Here is a 15781-nt window from a genome sequence, read left to right on the forward strand (position 1 = left end):
GCAATGCTACGTCATTGTTAGCAGCCAGTATATCACTGAATAGCCTCATTCAAGATTAATGCTATGAAAACATACAAAAATTCCCAGTCTCAGCCCTGGAGTGCCTATTATCTTTTTCTCCTAAGTAGGTTTCTGTAAAAAGGCTCAACCTCCAATGAGGTTCAGCCCTACTGATTTAAAAAGACACAAAAACAAATACATTTTAAATAATTGCAAGTTGTATGATGGAATTTACAGTGAGTAAACATACTATTTCCTAAAAGCTTACTGAATGTTTATGACACTACACAAAGTATTTTATAAAACAAGAGAGAAGACATAGAGACCCTACTTCAAAGAGCATTCATATGAACTCAGACAAAACCAAACAAGGGGACACAGTTTAGATATAGGAGGTGAGGAGACACCATGGTAATGAGGATAGTGTCCTAACACTTTGTTCTTCTCTAGTTTAACTCATCAAAGCACTGTACAAATATTAACTACCTCTCAGCACATCCCTCTGAAGCAAGTATAAGAGAGGTAAAGATTATACAGAAAGTCAGACACCAACTCAGCAGTTCCTGGCTTCCAATTCTGGGTTTATGTCAGTGCAATGGGATTTTGGGAAGGGAGGCTGATGTGGTCAGAGTGAGAAGAGGACCTTAAACACTGGAAGGTGACTACAGCAGCAGTGGATATTACTCTCATATCACTATATACTATTCAGAAACAGATGTGTGATGATGGATTACCTGGTAATTCTGATTTGGTATTGTTAAGCGGCTTCTTGCAGACATATGGAAGTGCAGTCTCACAGTAATAACTTTGCCATTGACCCGAGGTAGCATTCATCGCCACACAACTTGACCCATCCAAGGGCGAAATATTTTGCATGTCTGTGGAGAGAAAGAACTATTGGTAAGAGTGCATATTTATATAAAGTGAAGATGATGCTTCTTTTGTCTCACACTTTTTTGATATAATAAAATAATAATAATAATAATAATAAAACAACAACAACAACATTCTGTATTTCTGTAGTATTTTCAATTTGAGGATCACAATGCAATACAGTCTTTGGCCTACAGGACTTGTTTTACAGTAGCTCAGATAGAAAGCCTTTTGAAAGAACCAAGAATAGAGCAAGAAATCCTCATTCCTACTCCTGTACTTTAATTACAAGACCTAGCAGAATATTCCATCTAAACTACAATTAATACAAGTAAAATTTAAGCTGTGACATAAGCCAACAGATAAAATAATTGTAATTAAATAATTGAAATAAAAGTCAACGTTTATATTTCCTTGTATATGTTTAGTGATAGCTTAGGTACAAATACCTGCTCTTATGATCATGGGTGTTTAAATTGAAAAAACACCAATCTACTGTTCAGTAATACAGTAAGCACAGTAAAAACAAAATGAAAGAATAATGAGTACATTTGCCACAGAAATCGTTTTGTACTAGACACAATTTTATGTTTTATCATCAAATTTTTCTGTCTTTATAATGAGCGAGACAACAAGTATTTCAATACAGGTTGAATCTCTGTGGTCTGGGATATTCTGATCTGGTAACATCCTCTCCATTCCTGGGACATACAACCCAGAGTCTTTAGAGTGATTCTAGAGTCTTTCAAGCAGTGCAACTTAGAGTCTGTTCTCTGCAAACAGGGCCTGACCATCCAATAGGAGGAGAGGTCCTCCAGCGAGCTTTGGGCCTCCATGGATAAACTTAAGAGCAGGAGCCACACCAACAGGCACATAGAGATGGTTAAGGCCACGGATAAGGCCACCAAGTCTGCAGCATCTGATGCTGCTTGGAGCTCTAGCTGCCATGGCCCCTTCCTCTACCAGTGCCTTTAACTCCTTTCTGGGGTTCTCCGGTAGAGAGGACTCAAATTTAGCCATTGATTACCACATACTCAAGTCATAACAGACAATCAAGGCCTCCTGGTTAGCCACATACAACTGGAAGTATCAGACTAAAAAAGTTTGGGTCCAAAGAGATCCAGGTGTCCAGAATCCTTATTTTTGGGGGGTGGAGCGGGCTGACTTTGGCTCTCCCTGTGGTTAACGGATTACCACAAGTGAGTCTGGGGTCAGGTGGGTATACAAATAGTTATGGTCTTTGACAGGGACAAAATATTTGTGTTTCGCCCTCTTAGATATTGAGGGAAACCAGGAGGATAGGGACAATGCCTTGGCTATCTTGGTAAGCCCTTTGAATAGTGGGAAGGCGACCCTAGCTAGAGCCACTTGCCTGAGGATGTCAAAAAGGGTGTTGGTGGGTGGTTCCTCTATCTAGAGATCCAGGTCATCAGCCAAGAAGTCCTGATGCACCCTACTGTCATCCTGTGGGACCAGAGGAGGGGGTGCCAGTATCGCCTCATCTGGTGAGGAAGACGACGAGGCCTAGGATGACTGCTCTTCCTCTATTGGTGGTTGCTGGTCTTCCACCTCCTCCTGCCCATTGGGATGCCTGATCCAGCTGAATCCAGTGCCGGGGGCTGCTAACCAGTGGTCTGGAGCATACCTCAGAAACTCTGGCTACCAACCATGTAACTTACGGCTGCATCAGGAAACCCCCTGGGGTCCATGAGCACCATTGTGAATGCCATGGTGCCTGCAGCCATTGTGACAGCTGTGGGGTGGTTGTGGTGCCAGGGTGGTTCGGGTCTCAGTACCAATGCCTACACCAGTGGGAGAGAAGATTGTTCTGAGAGGACTCCCACACACCTGACACTCACCAAAGCCCAGGGGCTGGAGTATCCGATCCTGAGGTGCCAGGAGGTGTCAACCTTGGGGAGTGAGAGGAGCGCCCGTGGTTGTGAGTTGGAGACCAGAAGCAGCTCCTGGTCCTGCTTTGCCATGGCGGGGACCAGCAACACTGAGATCTCCACTGCCAGGAGGAGTGGGACCTGGAGAACATTCTCTCAGATCCTGGAAACCTCATGCCATGCGATAGTCCCGGTGCAGGGAGCGGCATCGACTTCACGGGGACCTGTCTCACGAATTACTCCACTGGAAAAGTGAGTGACTGTTGCTGGGCAACACGTATCCCTCATGGTCTACACTCCACCTCGGGCAAAGCTCTGGCTCTCAAGCCTGACCTTTGCCTCTCTCTGACAGGGCATGCTGGGCTACAGAGTGCTTTCCGAAGCAACCTCACTGGAAAGGCTTTCTCCTGTGCCGAGGCCCCAGTGCGGAGGGCGTAGGCAGGACTGACAAGGTGATAATGTCCTGCACTGCATGGAATGCCTCTGGGGTGGAGGGGACTTGAATAGTCAGCAACAGGGGCACAGAGCCCTGTGGGTCGACCCACTTCAGCTGCAGGGCCTTCTCCCATGCCTTGCCCTGGTTTGACACCAGCTTGGGCCGTGTCTTGCGTGGTCTGGGGGTCTTGTCTTCTATCCTGCTTCACTCAGATCACTGAACACTTTTGGTTCCAAAATGCTGTTGGTACCAGGTGGGTGCTCCATACCAGGATGCTGGTGCTTGGTGCTGTGTAAGACCATTGGTCTTGCGGAGCCAAAGCCAACTCCATCAGCAGTGCCTTTAATTGGATGACTCTAGCCTTCAAGGTCTTACGATGGAAGGACCTACAAATGTGGCACTACTCGCTATATAACCCTCACCCAAGCAGCAGAGGCAGTTTTTGTGAAAGTCACTAACAGGCACAGGACTATAACAGTTAGCACAATGTTTAAACCTGGGATACCAGGTCATGACCCATCTCAGGGGTGAGTCCCAGCAGGGGGACTAACTATTTACAAAGAAGAAACTTATAAAACAAACAGACTTGCAGCACCTTAGAGACTAACAAAAAATGTAGAGGGTATCATGAGCTTTCGTGGGCACAACCAACTTCATCTGAAGAAGTGGGTTGTGCCCATGAAAGCTCATGATTCTGTCTACATCTTTTTTAGTCTCTAAGGTGCTGCAAGACTATTCATTGTTTAACTTTTTTCAGTTACAGACTGACATGGCTATGCCTATGAAACTTTATTTACAAAAACAACAACTATCCAGGAATTAAACCTATTTCCATTTGAAAAGAGGGAAATATGAAGAGTGCTGCAGCGCAGTTCCAAGCACAGTCACTGGCAACAAGAAGGACCTGGAGAAGGAGAGGCCTGGGATCTCCCTGTATAGCGTGACATGTATGCCCCACTCCAGGGTATGGTGGGATCCAGTACCCTACGGATACTGTTGAGGGAAAAATTTTCCAGCACCAGTGCACGTAGATACCACACACACCTACGTTGAATGGACATGAGTAATCACTCAAGAAGAATAAATTGGTTTCCTGATTAAGGGTTCAATCCTACAGACTTGGAAGTTACTGGGAGTTTTCCTATGGATTTGAACACGAAGTGGTCAGGTTGTAATGTATTGGTCTTTTCCATCTACCATTTAGAAGTTTCATTTTTTGAGCTACATGGTTTGTATTGTCAGATAACTGGGGACAGATTCTGCTACTTTTACTTGTAAGTAGCCTTCTGCTTTGCAAATAGACCCACTGAAATCGCAAATAAGGTGTGGCTCATGTAAAAGTGGTAAAGCTAGGTCCTTAGACTTTGACATGATGAAAACATGAAATACTTCATGTGTCAAATATCAAAAATTCTACTTTATTATCTTTTGTATAAGTTTGATAAACTCTTACAAAAGCCACATCTTATCTGTCTTCTCACTTGCTTCCTCAAATGGCCAACATTTGATTGAACAAGAGGCTATTCAGTAAGCTGGAAAAAGAGAGAGTTAAGTTCCAAAAAGACTAGACAGACTTACTTTGGGAAGGGAAGGAAGCAAACATTAGCCTCAGTATTTATGTTCAGTTATACAACAAAGATACTCAAATACCCACAACAATTGAAAATATGGTTACCTGGATTCCAGTTAAGAAAATTCAAGGGTGTGTGGTCTGACCACTGCCAGCCTCCAGAAATATCCAGCTGATTTAAGCCAATCCAAAACTTCTCTGCAATGCCATCTTTAGCTGGAATTAATCATTTAAATGGTTAATTAAAACTATTTACAGCCATTAAACAGCTGGGTTTAAACTAAGGCGCTAACTGAAAAAAATATGTCCAGTAAAGAAATATTTTTGCATTGAATATGGATGTTAAACTTCTACTGAAGTAAGAAGACGTTAAGGATCCTGGGTAAAATTCTAATCCTTAATGTGTTACAGAATTCTGTTGCTTTCTTCCACCTGTTCCCTCCAGAAACTGACTGTTTTGTTCTCCCCACACTCAAAGACACAGTGACACCTCCTGTAGTCCAAGCCTGAATAAAGCCCTATATGGCTGTACATGTGATTACATGACAATGGCAGAAGATACCCTCCCTCACAAGGGATGAGTGCACTGCTAGAATTCATATAATTATATTTCCAGATCCAAGCCTGGATCCCATTTAAAACACTGACATTAAACTATCATACTGACCTAGTCAGCTTTTTTTTGCATGGATGCTGTCTATTTACCCCTGGTTTTAATCACAAACACTATAAAACAATCAGATGAGCTATATGAGAAAATAGATTAGTCATTCATTCCTATTATTCAGATTACAAGCACCAAGAGATCTCATGTGACAGAACATGTTCATGCTTTCTTGAAGCTATTCTACTTGTCAGATATTCTGCTGTCAACATATTAATTTTATAGAATTATTATAGATAGTTATAACTTATACCTACCTTGTATATAATTTAATTCATTTGTATTTGTGATGCTCAGTAAATCTCCCCCTTGCGTTTGACAGGAAATATAAGCTTCTTTCCAAGAAAGAGCAGACTGTGTGTTTAACTGGTAGCAACTTTCAGATCCTGGATCGTGTTCCCAGTTATCACTACAACCATCCTCTGTTTAATGCAAGCACAAGATACTGGTGACTATAGCAAAATAACTACTGCATTTGGGTTTTTCCAAACATTTTAGTGAGTATTATTATTATTATTATTATTATTATTATACAGAGGAATACGCAAGGAAAAATGTTAGTTGTATATTAAAATCATTCATAACACAAAGTCTATTTATGTTGATTGTTATATCAATGTTCCAGTATTGGAGAATGAATTTGAAGAGTTTAGTATGCAGATATTATACCATAGAATGGAGCTGTAAACACATGAAATGGCAGAACTCTGTTAGGATATCTATTCAGAAAACCTACATACCTGGTTTTAAGCAGATTCCCCATTTCCCATCCTGAATGTAATCGTAGGTTGTGGCACACCATTCACCACCTGTGTGCGTGTCATCTAGAATGCAGTCATGATGCCATGTCTGATTAACTAGGAAGGGGAACTCACAGGGCCTTCCATAGGAGTTCCCATCCTTTGTGTAGATCTCTGTAAGAAAAGCAACCAAAGAGCAGATTTAGTATTTGAAAGAGAAATCTGAACATACCTAAAACTATCATACCAAATGAATAACATAAAACTCCCCTCTTGCAAGTCTGCTGAGGAAGAAATGAGTAACAAAAATAATAAAAAAAAAGCCACTATCTGTACGGAGAAAGTTTACTTGAAAATTACTAAATCACACTGCTGTCTGCACATATCATACTGTTACAAATAATAAACAATGCTACCATAACTAAAAGAGATGAAAGAAAAATATTTTTCTGTTCCTCCCCACTCATTATTTTGTTCATTAGCCAGTTTCACTATATACTTTTGGAATGGTCAGTTAGGCCGCAATTCTGTGAACACACTTGGCTACGTCTAGACTGGCATGATTTTCCACAAATGCTTTTAACGGAAAAGTTTTTTCTTAAATCCCCATCCACACAGCAGGGAGTCAATGGGAGCAAATGCCCTCAATGTCTTATCCTCCATCTGTAAAATGTGGCTAATACTACTTCCCTACCTAAGTTGGGTGTTGTGATGGTGCTCAGATAATATGGCAATAGTAGTTTTAAAAACAGTGTTGGGAGCTATTGTGGGCAGAGGTTCCTTAAAACTTTCAAATAAGGAAAGGAAGCTGATCCTCTTCCTACAGTGGCAAACAGAGGCGAGCTGCTCAGTGAGTATGCCTGACTGGAACTCCCTGTAAAAATGTATGAAGCTTATACACTGCCCTCCTTTAAACCACTCCTAAAAATGTTGCTTTTGCTATGATGCCCACAGAACACTTGACAACAGCAAAACAGCTAGTGTGCTTTAACCACTTTCTTACTCTAAACATAATAGACTCATTGTCATGATGTATTTCCTCATGCACCTGTTAAATCCATCTCTTGTCACATACAATGCTCCAATCCCTGACTTGAGCCACTACTGCAATGGAAAATAAAAAATGAAGTAATAATAATACGTAAGAGCTTCTGTTATTCAGGGTGTATTAATTTCATTTTGGAAGGTTCTTTTTAGTATTTTTTTGCATTTTAATGTAGATGAGGTTTTCTTTTTATATATGTTGTATGAGTAATGCATGTTATATACAATGTATGAGTAATCTGTGTGGTGCTATTTAACACAGTACAGTTTTGAACAGTGCTCTTTAAAGTGTACTAGGGAAAACTTCAGTGCGCACCAGCAGAGTCAATATGAACCAATTAATGCACAACACAGTACAGGCAGTCCCCGAGTTACGCGGATCCGCACTTTTGAACGGGGCTCTCTCGCTCCGGAGCTCGCAGGCAGCGGGACCGCCCAGAGCGCAGCGGTCCCGCCACCTCGACCTCCGGAGCGAGAAAAGCTGCTCCGAGTGCCCCTGGTCTGCTGGGGACCATCTCCAGCAGACCAGGGACACCTGGAGCAAAGCTGGGGAGGCAGAGGGGTCCCGCGCCTCTGAGGCTTTGCTTTGGCAAAGCCGGGGAGGCGAGGGACTCCGCCGCCGCTGCGGCTTTGCTCCCGGTGCCTCTGGTCTGCTGGGGACCATCTCCAGCAGACCAGGGGCACCCAAAGCAAAGCCGGGGAGGCATTTTTATGCTAATGAAGTGGGGGAGATTTAAATCCCCGCTTCATTAGCAATTGCGATAAGTCTAATTTGCATCCCTTTTACAATCTAGACGTAGCCCATAGTGTTTCATATATGAAAGGGGCACTATCATAGGTGTACATGTACCAAACTTACATTTTCCTTGACAACATTTTGCTGTAATCAATCAATAAATGGTACATTACGAATTTGCAGTTACAAATTCGCAGTTATCTATACATCATTATCATCTCTGCGGCAAACATTCCCTTACTTTATCAGTCTTCCAAGGGCATAGAATTGGCATATTCCCACATATCATTGGTGATTTTCACTACCATGTCTCCTATATCATGCAGAACAAAATTAAAACCTCTGACTTACCTTGGTAAGGGTAAACACAAATATCTTCAGAGGAGTTACTTCTTCTCCATGTGTCAGACGAATTTATACTTGCTGTCACAAAATTGTCCTTTAAAATCAGCTTGTATTGGGATGCACCATATATGGAAGCATCAACACATCGCCACCATAGCATAAATTGGGAATCACAATTAACCATTTTCAAAGGCAATTCTGGTTTGGCTATATTTAATCCAAGGCACTTTTGAGATCCCAAATGGAAAAGGCGATTTTGAGAGACCCATTTCCACAAGGTCTCCTTTGTCTCCTTGCAATCTGCTACTACAATCCATGAGTCTTTAATTTGTAGGCACTTGCTGGTTTTTTCATGGCGAATGGTAAATGCATCATTACCTGTACAAAAATACACATGTGATTTCTATGGGAAATTTTATTTTTAAAACTAAAGACAAAGTTCTACTGTACTCTACCAGAAAAGACTAGCAATTGCATTACACAAATGATTGCTTATAGTTAGGCTAAGATTTTATCATGAATATTTTTAGTAAAAGTCAGGGACAGGTCAAGGGCAATAAAGACAAATTCACAGAAGTATCAGAGGGGTAGCCGTGCCACAGGACTCCTCGTCGCTTTCCCAGAAATGTGTGACCTGTCCCTGACTTTTACCTAAAATATGCATGACAAAATGGAAAGCCTCTGGCCAGCTCTGGGGTCCTTCACCACTTATGTGGGCTTGCAGCTCCAGGGTCCCCCTCAACCAGGCTGGGAGCTGTGGGGTTCCTCCTGAGGCGTGGGGGGGAGGGGATTCCCCCTGTTGTCCATGGTGGCAGAGAGGTCCCTCTGCCACCGCTGTGGTGGGAAGCGGCAAGGAGCAACATCATGGGAAACTGGGAAATGTGGCTATGCCCCTGCTGCCAGAGTGGCAGGGAGCTGGAATACTCTGTTGCCCACAGTGGCCAGAGGCTGTCGTGGTCCCCCTGTCATTTGTGGCAGCTGGCAGTTACAGGGGTCCCCCACAGCAGCCAGATACCTCTACCACTGAAGCTTCTGGACAACGTGGAAGAGAGTGGGACACTGCAGCTCCCAGCTGCCATGGGCTGAAGTCAAGGTGGTCTTTGGAAGTAATGGATTCCATGACTTCTGTGATCTCAGTGGCAAAATTATCATCTTATGCAACACTGGCAAACTTATATAAACCCTAGCGTTAGTAACACATTGAACACCATCTTCCTGAGTGAAAGTTTTCTCAAACAAAAATAATTCTAAATGCTCATGAGTTTACAATGTAAGGTCTGACCTTAAGCCCAGGGAGGTCAATAGGAGTCTTTCCATGGACTTCAGTGCACAATGAATCAGATGTTGGATTAATTTACAAACTATCTATTTCTGGGAACTTGTTTTCACGTGTAAATTAACTAGCATGCTGTAGGTGAGCCACAAATAGTATTAAAAATAAAAATAATAATAATCACCACCTGCTAATCAACAGGGACTGGCTAAACATGAATATATCTGTGTGTGTGTGTGTGTGTGTGTGTGTGTGTGTGTGTGCGCGCGTGCGCACACGTGGTGTCAAGCTCAATGGGACCCCCTTGTAGACTGGGGTCATTGGTGGCTACTGTAATATTGATTAATAATAAATATAATCATAGATATTTATCCCAGTCAATGTTTCCTTTATTTTTTCTATCCATGTGTGGAATACATTTTGTTATGTGCACCAAGGCATGTGCAGCTGTGCACCACCCATAGCAACACATGCTGCTGGCTGTGGGCACTCTGCTAATCAGCTGGGTAGCATCTGAATCTCTCTTGGGCAGTCACCCAATAGCTCAGCTTAGAGGGAACACCGATCCCGTTAAGGGAATAAGCATATAACCATAAAACCATTCCTTTAGCCAGGGCTTGAAATACTTGCTCACTTACCAGCTGGCAGACCAAGGTAACATTTTCAGAAGAATTTGGGGCCTAGTGTGCGGCTAAGATTTTGTCTATATAAGTTAGTTTTTTTTCGGGTATAATCTAATGTGTGAATTTAAAAGGATATAGTTACATCAATCTAACTTCCCATGTGGATACTGACTGGCCTTTCCTCAATATATCTTATGTCAATGGGGAAGGATTTGAGGCTAAACTAGAAAAAAAAAATTTATATCAGAATAAGAGTGTCCAGAGGCTTATACCCATGGCTCGACAAAATGTAACCTACTCGCCTGTGGCAAGCAGATTACAACCCGGAAGAGCCGGCGAAGAGCGATCTGCACATGTGCAGAACGGCGCGAAACCACGCGGCTGGCGAGTGGGGCTCACCAACGCTTGGCAAGCCCTGCTTATACCAATTTAACTATATCAGTATTATGGTAAAACTTTCCCTGATGACAAGGCCATATATGCTACACTAACAGGAGTGTGTGTGTGTGGGGGGGGGGGGGGGGGAGCAAATCACATATCCCAGCTGATATAGCTATTTCAGCAAAATCCGCACTGTAGTCACAAGTTCCAACTATGCTGATAGAGGAGAATGTACCTTCTCTATTTTCGATGATTAAACTGGGATGAGTCCTACCCTCAGAAGTGTTTGAGGCTCAGGCGACTGGTGTTGCAGAGGAAGTGCACCCCGTGCTCACTCCACAGCAGCATTCCTGCCGCTCCTGTTCCACAGGGCTGGGTGGGTTTAGCTCCCCACTCTAGGCATTGTGACCCAGCCCCTGATGTCATGGCCCCATTCAGGTTTGGGCCAGCCATATAGAATCATAGGGCTGGAAGAGACCTCGGGAGGTCATCAAGTCCAGCCCCCTGCCCAAAGTAGGACCAATCCCAACTAAATCATCCCAGCCAGGGCTTTATCAAGCCAGGACTTAAAAACCTCTAGAGATGGAGATTCCACCACCTCCCTAGGTAACCCATTCCAGTACTTCAACACCCTCCTAGTGAAATAGTTTTTCCTAATATCCAACCTAGACCTCCCCCACTGGGTGGCACCACAGAGAGCGCTTCCCCCACAGCACCAGCTCCTGTTTCCCACCTCCTTACTGCCTCGGATATAGAAGCAGCAACAGGGGTGGGGGAGAGAGTAGTGGAGTATTCAATTACTCACTTACATCCCTAGTGCCTATGATTCAAGCCTGTACTTGCACTAGAAGTGCACAGTGTGAAACACCAATGAATCTTAGCTTAAGAACCACTTGAGTTGTAATGCTTCTCAGAATCTGACTATTTTGGAGTATCTGCAGAGAATTACAACTAAGATGTCATCAGCACTTAGAAAGCATTCTGATAGGCACCTTAGTATTACCTGATATGAGATAAGGAGAGAGAAAAAGATACTGTGCATTTAGGTTTTCTCTTGGACTTATGAAAAGCAGCATCTTTTGTCTTGCAGCAACAGCAAGTGTTCCCAGGCTAGAAAGCAATGAGATTTTTTCCAAGCCTTTTGGCAAGTATAGGTACAAACTGGGACAGAACATCAGTGAAGAGGCACCTTGACTGTTTATTAACTTGACTGGGACCAGGACTCTAATCTGCATCTCATAGTGGATTTAGAAAAAAAAAATCTTTTGTAAGTGCATTTAGAAAAGCTAAATGTTGATATTTCAACCAACATGCCTTAGCTCTCATCTACAGGGACCTTCTGTACTCAATCTCTGGCTTCTCTGCTGAATCTGCCAACAGGAATACCTGTAAGGCTTCAGTGATGTGCACCTTTGTAACTCTATTGAAAACATGAATTCAAAATTCTTTTTATGAGCATCAGACGACACATTCACCAGTTTGTAACAACCATCAGTTTTTGCAACCAACCCGTGTATGACTGGTAATCAGATACTGAGAGATCATCCTTAGACTATTTTAAAGTTTAGAGCCCCAAGAAAGCTAATCTGCTTATCCCAACATTTAATATCCTAAAATTCTAAAAGATTCCCATTGGGATGAACAAATCAGCAGCTGATATGCCTAGGATCTTTCCTGACTGTCAGAAGAATTTTTCCAGCATCTGACCAAGGTGGAAAAACTCAGTAGTGCCTCAGCCCAAATCCTAAACACATCAGCACAAGCACTTTCCTAACAGCAGGGCCACTAGCAGCAGGAATTAAGCAGGCCGCCATAGTTTGGACTTTGCTACCAAGTCTACTTGCCCTTCTGCTGATAATACATTGGTTGGCCCTTGTTACAGCATATCGAAACTGAACTTCTTCCACTTCCTAGCTTGACCTTAGCAGGAGAATTTGCTTTGCCTCGCAGTGAACAACACAAACGCACGAGCTGAATTCCCCGGCTGAAGTCTAAGGGCTGCACCACTTCCTTATACTGAGGACCGCAACTCCCAGTCTCTCGGGCTTGGGTTTCCCTGCATGTTTCGGTTCCATATACTGGAGGGGCTGCGCTATTGCTGCGAGCGCAAAGGGGGCGAGGACTTTAAAGTGCTGGAGGAGGCGGAGCTGGAAATACCAAGGGGGAAAAGATGAAAGCAAAAGTAAATGAGCGGGTAGGCGCAGCCCTGCCCCGCCGCTTTCAAGAGCGCTTCTGAGGGGGTGACCCCTTCGTCTCCCCACGGGGCGCTCCGTCCTCCCACAGCGGGGGGCTTCACCTACCCACAGGCACGCACCGATCCCCCAGGAGCCCCTCCTCCGCCTCCCCACGGGCGCCCGCCCCACCAAGCGCCCTTAAACTGCGACTCAAAGCGCAGAGGGACAGCTCAGCCCCTCGCAGCGTCTCTTCCCCTCGCAGCTCCCCGGGCTGGGCTGGGGGGCCCGTGGCCGGGGACCCGGGTGAAGGGGGCGCCCGGACGCAGGTAAAGTTCAAAGCCCAGCGGGGCGTTACCTGCGGGGGCCCGGCGCGCCACGCAGCAGGCCGCCAGCAGAGCCACGCAGCAGGGGGGCAGCCAGTGCCCGGGCGCCGCCCTCCTCATCCTCCGGCAGGGCGAGTGCGGCAGCGAGCCCCGAGCGCTTCCCAGCCGGTGACACTCCCCAGCCCGCGGCCGTCCCGAGGACACTCGCGGCCGCCGATTGGAGGAGGCTGGAGCCAATCGGAGCCTTCGCCGAGACGCAGCCTGGGCGGGTAAGTAGTTGCCGGGCGTAGCTGCCCTTAAGGTGTTTGCCCTGCGGTAGGCGTGGCCGATCCGACCGGCGCTCGGAGCTGTTAACAGGCGGCGGCTCCTTGCGCAGGCGCCGGCTTTCCAATGTGTGTTTTGGGGGGAGCTCGCTGCTCAACCCCCTTCGCCCTGAGCTTGCGCCCTCCCCGCTCCCCCCACAGCCTCCTGCACCTGTGACACACCTGCTCTAGGCAGGCGTGGGCGGGGTTGGCTGCTGCAGGAGGTGCTGAGGGTGGGGAAGAGCAGGAACGGCTGAAGGGTGCTGATTTATTACTGTGGCTCTTTGGAAATGTACACGGGGAAATTCCGGTTCCTGCTCAGGCTGGGCCCCCCCTGCCCTGCTCTCTTCAACTTGAACTTAAATTCACATCCCTGCACGCATTGAGGCCCTGAACTGGGGAACAAGAGCCCCAGAGCACCACACAGAAGAGGAATAATTTGAGAAGCATTCAACCAGGGGTGCTCAATAATTTTCCCCTGGGGACACTTCAAAATTTTTTGAAGTAGCCCTGGGCCACCCTGGAAGGGGCAGGGCCTATATGGGAAAGGGCAGGACTACCCCAACTCCCAACCATGACTGGTCTGGTGATAGGGGTGCCCCTCTGCCCCCCCTTCCCACTAGGCACCCATGCCCTGGAAGAGGCTTGACACGCTCCCCCACCACCAGGCTGATCAGGGCCTGAGGATGGGGAGCGTGGGAAGCCTCCACCAGCCCTGTGAGGAGCAGACAGGCTCCTTGCAGTGCCAGAGCAGGGTGAAGGAAGCTTCAGGTAGCTCCCCCACCCGCAAGCTCTGATTGGCTTGGGGGCAGGCAAGCGTGCAAAGCTTCAAAGTGCCACGTGCTCCTGGCAGGGCAGGAGGAGGATGCACATGCTCCCTCACCCCCCAGGCCAATTAGGACCTGGGGGAGGAGGAGCAGCAGGGCCTCCACAGGCTGGATCCAGCCCTTTTGCCCACCCTTGCTTTAAACACTCTGGTTGTGTCTAGATTGCACCCCTTTTCCGTAAAAGGGATGTAAATTAGACAGCGCAATTGCAAATGAAGTGAGGATTTAAATCTTCCCCGCTTCATTTGCATAAACATGGCTGCCGCTTTTTTCCAGCTCAGGGCTTTGCCGGCAAAAAGCGCCAGTCTAGACGGGGATCTTTCAGAAAACAAAGCCTTTTCCGAAAGATCCCTTATTCCTGATTTTAAGACTGGCACTTTTTTAAAAGCCGGAAAAAAGCGGCGGACATTTTTATTTAAATGCCGCGGGGGATATTTAAATCCCCCACGGATTTCCCTACGACGACTGGTGAAATTTACATGCCCCTTCCGGAAAAGGGGCCAGTGTAGACGTAGCCCTAGTGTTTAAGAATTATATCTCCTTCCTCTGCTCCTTCTCCTTGAGTGATGAACGCCAGCAGTGTCTGAGAGAAGCTTATGTCTCTGCTAAGTGAAGCTTCTCCCATGCCTTCTCCCCATGAAACTGCATGGGGGAAGTGCTTGATCTGAGGAAGTATCTTCTGCAGAAAGCCATAAAACCTCAGTCAGATTCAGGTCAGTGGGACACTTGTGTATATCAGTTTCAGCTGATGAGCAGAGCCCTTTTGAGTAATAGCTCAGGAGTGGAAACTAGAGTTGCTAAACCCAAATCCAAACATAAGGAGAGTGACCGTGCCAGATCTGTCTCCAAAAAAAAAAAAAAAAAAGGCATTTGTTCTTGATCCTGTCCCAGTCAGACATGTCCTTATGCAAGGGTCCTAAGGACCTAGACTTGTATAAAACCACCAAACGTGAGGTTAGAGCATAAAAGAGGAAGGATCTGCTGGTACAGACAAGGGCTCTGGTTCACAAGCATACTTGTCAGCACCCACGAACACCATCAAAGAATATGTCTACACTGCAATAAAACACCTATGGCTGGCCCATGTCAGCTTACTCTAGCTCAGGCTGCAAAGCTATGACATTGAAATCTAGACATTGAGGATCAAGCTGGAGCCCAGGACACTTCATTCCGCAATAGGGAAGGGTCCCAGAGCCCAGTTTCCAATCCAAGCCCAAACATGGACATGCCATTTTACAAATCTGCAGTGTAAGCCCTGTGAGCCTGAGTCAACTGACACAGCCATGGGTGTTTTATTGTGGTGTATACATACCCTAAGCTACGTCTACACTGGCGCTTTCTTGCGCAAGTAATGTTTTGCACAAGAGTTCTTACACAAAAGTACTTGCGCAAGAGAGCGTCCACATTGGTCACAGCGCATCGTGAGAGCCATGCATCTTTGTGCAAGAGAGCGTCCACACTGGTGGAACATTCCAGAAGTTGTGGCCGTGTGTTGTGTGCTCCACAACATTGTGGAGTGGAAGGGGGAGGACTTCTTCTTGGCGTGGATGGCAGCCGAGGGCCAGGCATTCAAACAGCCCC

The 15781-nt window shown here is 45.7% G+C and overlaps 1 protein-coding gene across 2 annotated transcripts in view; it reads right to left on the reverse strand.

Annotated features, from left to right (window-relative positions):
* Window positions 1-15781, reverse strand: part of LOC102461834 (secretory phospholipase A2 receptor) — a 191163-nt gene that overhangs the window by 64982 nt on the left and 110400 nt on the right. For both annotated transcript variants that reach the window (XM_075933483.1, XM_075933486.1), the window contains 5 exons: window positions 8304-8675; window positions 6173-6346; window positions 5690-5854; window positions 4874-4984; window positions 735-878 (listed from right to left, as the gene is read on the reverse strand). In XM_075933483.1, coding sequence (XP_075789598.1) covers window positions 735-878; window positions 4874-4984; window positions 5690-5854; window positions 6173-6346; window positions 8304-8675 — 966 coding nt within the window. The remainder of the gene's footprint in view (window positions 1-734; window positions 879-4873; window positions 4985-5689; window positions 5855-6172; window positions 6347-8303; window positions 8676-15781) is intronic.

This window comes from Pelodiscus sinensis, chromosome 7 (genome assembly GCF_049634645.1).
Source record: "Pelodiscus sinensis isolate JC-2024 chromosome 7, ASM4963464v1, whole genome shotgun sequence".
NCBI classification, from domain to species: domain Eukaryota; kingdom Metazoa; phylum Chordata; order Testudines; family Trionychidae; genus Pelodiscus; species Pelodiscus sinensis.